This window comes from Apteryx rowi, unplaced genomic scaffold (genome assembly GCF_003343035.1).
Source record: "Apteryx rowi isolate R43461 unplaced genomic scaffold, aptRow1 scaffold_820, whole genome shotgun sequence".
NCBI lineage: Eukaryota > Metazoa > Chordata > Aves > Apterygiformes > Apterygidae > Apteryx > Apteryx rowi.
The window spans coordinates 236,197-243,987 of record NW_020451117.1 but is presented as its reverse complement, the minus strand read 5'-3'; the positions used below and the strand labels follow the sequence as shown (position 1 = coordinate 243,987).

Here is a 7,791-nt window from a genome sequence, read left to right as displayed (position 1 = left end):
CGCCTGCCACCGCGCGCGGAGCGTGGCAGGATGCACCGCCCGCTGCAGGTTTTTAAACACCATTAAAAAACATCCCTCTGCCTATCTGTAAAACACTGAAAAAGGCGCCACGAAGCCATTCGGGTGGGAGAACGGATACTCGTGAGTTTACAGCCGAGCGTGCTTACTCCCCACGTCATGAAGGGCTCTCCCTTCTCTTGCACTGCAAATAATACGTTCTTAACTCTTTATTATTCAGAATAAAAAATTTATTTTTTTTTTTCAGAACGTGAGCAGCAAGGAATGTATAACTTTCAAAACAAAGCTAGCCTTTTCAGCTTTACAGACTCTCCGCCTAGCTGGATGTTACAAGCATAAATTATTCAAACTGCGATCTTTTTCCCAGATTTTATTGCATCGTCATCATCATCGTTATCATCATTTTTAATAAAGGAGTTATATTTTCCTTTCAAATGATATTTCCTACACGTGCCGATATGCCATCTAACATATGGGCAGGTAAATACCTCCTGAATATTCAGGGTACAGATTTGTTATATATATATAAATATGAACAAATGGGGATAAATAAAATTTTAAACACTTAGATTATTCAATGTTTGCAAAAAAAATATAAATAAATCTGAATGTTCACCAGCATACACACATTGAAAGACTTACACGTATTAATAATTGTCCAGGGAGCCCCTGTCCAAGCGCTTTTGATGTCTTTCTCGCTATTTAAAAGAAGTGCAATAAAAAAAATTGCTTCCCCGTGGGATCAATCATGTACGAACAAATTCACATTTAAGAATTCCTTTTATAGAAAATTTGTTCATATACCCTGTTTTGATAAAAGTGTAGAAGGTAAAGTATAAAGCCTATGTATACTCCCAAAGTGAGACACAAGGCTACAGTTCAGGAAGATAAATATCCACTAGTGAAACTATAGAGCAATTCAAGCAACAAATATTGCTACGTCACAAACTAGAGAACGCTTTTACCAAAGGAAACAAAACAAAACAAAACAAACACAAAAAAAAATACAAGAAAGAGAGGAGAGGGCACATAGTGGGGGAAGGAAAGAGAGAGGGAAGGGTGCAAGTACTTTTAAAAAGTTGGGGACTTCATGTTCCACTTAGTGACTCCTGTGTCTTACAGATGGGTGAGTTTGGGCGCTTCCTGAATTCTTCCCTGAGAAGGATGGTGAGCAGTAAGGTCTGTGTACGTCGGGTGTGGATCACAAGGTCCATGGTGGTGACTGTTGCCCATTGGCCCAGCCCCACTGTAGTCCATGTTGGCAGAGGGAGGATGAGGAAGATGAGTCAGACCAAAGATGGAAGGCCCAGAATTGGTCATGGTCTCCACGTAGTTGCCCCCTACATAGACGGGGCTTCCCTGTATATGTGGATTCCCATAACCATTGCCTTGAAGAGGATGAGTATCATATTCAGGTGTCACAGCTGCTGTCCCCGTGTATCTCTTTTGAGGAGGTGGGCAATTATTAAGAGGAGCAGTATATGATGCAGGGATGCCATAGGTATTTTGATGAGGCTTGTTAAATGATGGAGGTGACTGGGACTCGTAGGGGACACTGTTTACTAAAGAATGCATAGAGTTTAGGTATCCCCCAGCAGCTGGAGGGACAGGGCTTCTGCTTGGGGACTGTCCTCCTGAAGAGGTCATCATGCCCTTGCCCTTTTGATCCTTTTTGTATTTCATTCTGCGGTTCTGAAACCAGATTTTGATCTGTCTTTCTGTGAGATTGAGCAAATTAGCCATCTCTACCCTTCGTGGCCTGCAAAGGTATCTATTGAAGTGGAACTCCTTTTCCAGTTCTACCAGCTGGGCACTTGTGTAAGCTGTACGGGCTCGCTTAGAGGAGGCTTGCCCTGGAGGGCTTTTATCACCAGCACAACTCTCACCTATGTAAATCACACAAAGAACACAATCAGCATGACGAACCTGAACACAGCAACCAGAGACAACACCAGCACCTGGAGAGTCCAGTTCTGGGGCACAAGAAGCCCAGGTGTGCAAGGAGTACTCCCACCTGGAGCTCAGTCATGCCAAGCTGCAAGCCTCAGATGGCTCACAACGGACTTCCTTCACCTCAGTGGTGTCACCGTAGAACTATACTTGCTTCCTTTAGAAATGGCAGTCAATGCTACAGCATACTGGTTAGCTTTACAACAAGGAAAAAGGAAGTTTCAGGGGGAAAAAAAGTGGGGTTTAGAAACTCTGAAGGTGAACCTATGACTCTGCTTAAGTCCCAGGATCAGGGTCTTCAAGAACTAGCTGTTTCTCAGTCCTGCAAAGATCTACAACCTTTTTTTCTGAAAACTCCAATAAAAACACACATCAGCTACAGATGTCTGAAGGTTAGGTGTCTACTATAACACAGCATTATGCACTTATGCACAGAATTTACTATACTGTGTTTCTATCATATCTAGCATATAGCATAAACAAACATATGGTAGTGATTGGGAGGTATAGTATATGTTATAAGAACATACAGTGGCTATGCTTGTAGATAGGCATATACACATATTTAAATGTTATTGCTTTTTAACAAAATAAATATACAATATGGAAGGCTGTAAACAGTAATGTTACCATAGCTTTAAAAAACACGTTGGAGAAGACATTTGCTAAAGTTTTGTACTCTATTTCCAAGAAACATTTAAGAGAAAAAGAGGAAGAGGTTAATATAAACACAAGTCCTGGGCATTAGAGCTAGCACAAGTGCTATTGATTTGGGTTTCCTTGAATAATAAAAGTGTTAATATACACTTCCATCCCTCAAAAAATATTTTATGGGCTCAAGTTTATGGCACTCCAGAATGATTTTTGTTTACCAGGCTTGTAACTTTGCCAATCAGCTTGTTAAAGTAGGAAGTGCTTCTGACTGCATGCAGGGCATTGATCCTGACTGCACATGATTATGAGCTATTTTATTCATGTTACACTTCAGCAGAGATAGGTCACTGTCTTATTAATCTAACAGCACCATGCCAACAAAGTACTCAGGACAGGCCTCTGGCTTAAGGCCTAGGCTGCTCTGCACTGACATGATTTACTGGAGGGGGGATTACCTACGAAATGTGATAGATGCAGGAGGGCACAACTACTTTAGCCACTGGGAAGCAAAATCACTTTGGATCCATCCTGCAAGGCTGGGAAAGTTTTACAGGGGGTGAAAGCTTTATGATGGGTATTAGCAGTGGGAACCCCTTCCCAAAGAGGGGAGAGGATCGAATCAGAGAGAAAAAAAGCCCCTCCCTTCCCTCCCAGAAGTGAAGGCAGACAGGGCTCCTCTCCTCCCTGCAGGACACATGGCCAGCCCGGGGGGACCCAGGGAAAGGGGGAACATGTTTCGTACCTGAACTGGAACTGCTGTTTTTCTGCTTTGTGTTTTGCCGAGACTCTTTCATCCATGGGAATATCTGTTTGGACATGGTGGGCGAGTTAAGAGCCGGGCTTTTGGTGGGGTTGGCTGGGGCAGGGTTGCTGCTGGCATTTTGAGATGGTGAGGCAGAGGATGGAGGTGGAGGCTGCGCCTGCTGGGCCGGAGGCGGCTGTGGCGGGGCCTGCTGGTCTGCAAGGCCAGGGGCCTGGAGAGGCTGGCTGGGGAGGGTCCTCATGCAACCCTCGCTGATGTCATTGGCCTTGTGGTGGGACACGGAGCTGCCAGGGGACTGGAGGGAGCACGCGGGACGGTGGTACTCAGTTTCTACAAGTGATGAAGACGGAGGATATTGCTGCTGACTTGCATTATAAGTGAAACCATTTGCTCCTTGGTAGGGGTAGGCACCATAGATTGCAGAGCTGTCGTAGTAGGTTGCTTTTTGCATTTCGTTGTTTCCCAATATTTATTTCGCAAACTGACAGGGTCTTGACACCCTTGGAGAATAACATTGGCACCCCTCTGTCACGTGGCGCTCTTCCTCCAATGGCCTCTCCAGGCAGACCTGGGGTGTGGGGAGAGCAGAGCAGGGTGAAGAAATGGTACAAATCCATCTTACTTTCAATAGCTAAGTGACATGAAAGCCATAAAAGAAAAAGTGGTCAGCAATATTTAGCAGCATGACTTGGCCTCAGGCACAGAGCATTTTGATATAAAAGCTGCCTGGATTTACTGGCAGCTACAAATATGCACTTTGCTGCACCGGGATAGGGGCTTTCAAGGTTTTTTTTCTTCCTTTCTTCTAAAGAAACAGAGCAGGGCACCACACGGCAAGGAGTTTGATCATTTATCACCGAGAGGCTGTTTTAATACCAGTCTCTGAGATAAGGGTGATCGAGGAATCTGTAATGTGGAGGGGCTGGGCTATTTCTTCATTCCCACTCTAGGATCAAACCCTCGCCTGTAACCAGTGTCGTTTTATTTTTAGCCTTTCTCTCCAGGTTGCAGCTCTCCCTACAACTTCAAAGAAACACATGAGATTGCTCCTTTCGCTGTGTGGCAAGGGGCAGGAGTGGGGTCGGAAGGTTTTCTAGCCAAAGATATTTACACGTGCCGAACCCAAATGACAGATTTCGGCTTGTCCATGAAATGCTCGATGGGAAAATAAACAAAGCGAGCGCCTTCTCCCCTCCGCGCTCGCCCACTACCTGGAGCCGCGCAGGTCAGGCGCTCCCGGAGCAGCCGCCCCTCCGCCATCGCCCCCTCGCCGCCCGCGCGGACACGCGTGGGAGCGCGGCGGGGCCCGCAGCCCCCCCGCAGGGCTCGTCCCCGGGAGGCCGGGCTGGACCCGCTCCACGCCGAGCCACCTCAGCAAGTCCAGCAAGGGCGAGAGAGGCACTTGGGCTTTTTTTTTTTCCCCTTCAGTTATTTTCAAGACACTACCTTTTCACGGAATCAACCAGATTCTACCTGTTAAAACATGATGGATTGGGGGGGAAAAAAACACACCAGGAACCTGAAAAACCAGCGTTCATCTCCATGACCACGGCTTGAACTTTCCTTCCAACTCAGCGATAATAGGTTCTGTCTTAGAAACTGCTATGTAATTTGATGTATGAGGGTCACTTGGCTGGGGAGAGAGAGGGTGGACACAAACCCAGAGAATGCTTCTCCTGCCCGGGTGAATCCCTTTTCTCTCCCCCTCTTCCCCCCCCGCCCCGTCCTTTTTTTTCCTCTTCTTATTTTTTTCAATTAAATTCTGCTGCTTACCTGCCTGAAAATTAACAGTTAAAAAATTGTTCACACTAAAGGTAGAGGAGACCTATACGTTATCTCCGATCTAGGAACTCTTTCCACATGCACAGACGTTGTTCTCAGAAATTAAAATGTGTTCCTCACCGTCCCCCACTCCCCTTGCTGACAAACAACTCCGTCTATTCGTGTCAGAACAGCCCCAATTTCTTTTGCCACTTTCCTTGTATTTATGCTGCTGGATGCTTTCCCCCCCCCCCAAACATCTAACGACGACAAATGCTTAGAGGCGAAAAATGTTGCACAACAGATGCACCAAATGATCGCATTCTACACCTTTCAAGTTATACAAGTTCTTAGAAAACAGTATTTCCTTTGTTAGATCGTAACAAAATTAAGGTAAAACACCTACAGCAGGGCGGCTACCGTATTATTGCACTAATCAAGCTCTTTGGATGTTATTAAGGTAATAAACCGAACAAGATCTGAGGAACACAGACAATTTCCAGGTCCTCGCCTCTCTATCCTAATGATATCTAGGCCTAGTGTGATTTTTCTCAATTCCTTTGCTTCAGAAAGAGAGAATAGGGACACCACTGCAAGAGCAAAATGAGGAAATAATGAGGTAACAGCGATTTTACAACTGCACCAGTCTTTCATGATCGCGACTTCAAATATTTCGCATCCTCCTGGACGTTTTGAAGTTCGTTCGAGTAACCACGACACACATTACTGAGTAGAAAACGAGGCACACAATATTCCCACAGACAGTTGCACTCCAGGAGCGCAAACAATGGGCAACTTTATTTCGAAGGCAAAATATTATTCAATGTTCGGCTGTCTGCCAGCAAATAAGAATCGACACCCACTTTTGGCCTCGAAAGTAAATAGGTCCTACAAACTTAAAGAGAAGCGGCGTAACCTGAGTACACGACCATTGCTCTCGGAAACGGTAATAGCAGGAATAATAGCGACAATGATAACTATAATAACAGCGCCCTGGCGGGAGAGCAGGGGGAGAGAAAGTTTGCAACCAGAACTAGTGCCTGGRGTGGGCAGAGCTCCCCACCCCCCCGCAAAGACAAAAGGCCAGCTCTCACAAACACAGTTGGGCCCCCAAATTTTCCAGTGCCCGTTTTATCGCCTCCATCTCCATTCGTGCAATACACCTCTGCCCTTTACCAACATCCACCCCATCCCCTTCAGTCAGACTGGAGACAGCAGATGAAAGCTGCTTGGGGGAGGCAGGTCCCCCCTATTCCCCCCACTTCGCAGTTCAGCTGTCCCCTACCCTCTCCTTTCCTCGGCCTTTCCCATTGCTAAGAACACCAAATCTCTTCCCTGTAATTCCCAGCCGAGCCCCAAACTCCGAATCCAGGACGGAAAAAAACAGGCAGCCCCCCTGAAAGAATTTCTTAAGATAAGGACAAAGTTGGGGTGGGGGGAGAGGAGAGAGAGCTGCCTGAACACGAAGTGTAAGGGTATCAGTCACTGCCTGGAAGGAAGCCCCAGCTTGTGAACTCTTCTTGAACCGACATTTAAGTCTACGGTCATAAATCACTGGGACATAAACTCCACCATTCACGACTGATAGCAGCGTATTTGTGGCCTGCTTACCTTAACTTCTGACGACTGAGGCGGAAGCCAGCATGCTCCTCTTTTTTTTTTTTTTTTTTTTTTTTTTTTTTTTTTTTTTTTTTTGAGTCTCGGCGACACAACCCAGGGAGCAAGGACTATTTCCCCCCAGCCAAGTCCCTGCGGCTGCGGGGTGGGCACCGGCTCCGCTCCTCACCCGGCAACCCCGGCCGCCGGGAGGGGCGAGCCCTGCCCGCCCGGGATGGGGACGGCGGCTGCGGACACCCTCCTCCCCCGGCCCCGGCCCCCTGCCCGCTCCACACTGCCCACCCTGCCCCGAGCGGTCCCCGACGTCCCGGGCTGCCCCTGCGCGGGGCCGCGGAGCGCGGGGCCGTTTCCTAGGGCTGCTCCCCGCGCCTGCTGGGGAAAGGAAGGAGAGAGAGGAAAGGAGAAAGGGGGGATTAGGAAAAAAAAAGAAGAAGGAAAAAGAAAAAAAAAAAGCAAGGAAGGAAGAAGAAAGGCAGCCGCCTGGGGAAGTCTGAGGCAGGGTGGGGGCTGGGAGAAGGAGAGAAGGAGTGTGGCAGCGAAGGAGTGCAGCTCCCCCCAGCACTCAGGCGTCACTAAAGTCCAGGAAAATTATGCTAATGAAGACAAACGGCGCTCACAAAGGGTCGCTCTCACCAGCCTCCGGGGTTGCCGTTGTGGGGTTGTTTGTTTTGTCCCTCTTATGAGTGGGGTTTGGGGGCGGCCAGGCAACGGCCCCTCTCCCGCTCCCCGGCGCCGGGGGCCCGGCACAGCCGCACTGAGTCCCGGCGAGGAGAGCAGCCCGCGGAGCCGGGCTCTGGGTCCGGCGAGCCAACCAAAGCCCACCAGGATCCCCGCTCTGGGCAATGCTTCCCGAGCCGCGATGGAAATCATTAGAGTTACTAATTATTAACTCATGCATGCGTGAGGGCACACACACACAGATGTACACACAGACACCCCAACCCCCCCCAGCATCCCCAGCCCCGGGACGGGCACACAGGCGCTCAGGCGCACCCGCCCGCCCGCATGTGCTGCCCAGGCGGCAGCGG

At 48.4% G+C, this 7,791-nt stretch overlaps 1 protein-coding gene across 2 annotated transcripts; it reads right to left on the bottom strand.

Moving 5' to 3' along the window:
- Positions 1–428: 428 nt before the first annotated feature.
- HOXA3 (homeobox A3) lies at positions 429–3,896 on the bottom strand. Of its 2 annotated transcripts, none has more exons than XM_026089569.1 (2): positions 3,365–3,896; positions 429–1,904 (listed from the first exon to the last, which is right to left on the bottom strand). In XM_026089569.1, exons 1-2 carry the CDS (start codon positions 3,834–3,836, stop codon positions 1,135–1,137), a joined length of 1,242 nt encoding a protein of 413 aa, XP_025945354.1. In that variant the 5' UTR covers positions 3,837–3,896; the 3' UTR covers positions 429–1,134. The 2 variants fall into 2 exon arrangements, with proteins under 2 accessions (XP_025945354.1, XP_025945355.1); XM_026089570.1 differs by having other exon boundaries at positions 3,371–3,836.
- Positions 3,897–7,791: the final 3,895 nt, after the last annotated feature.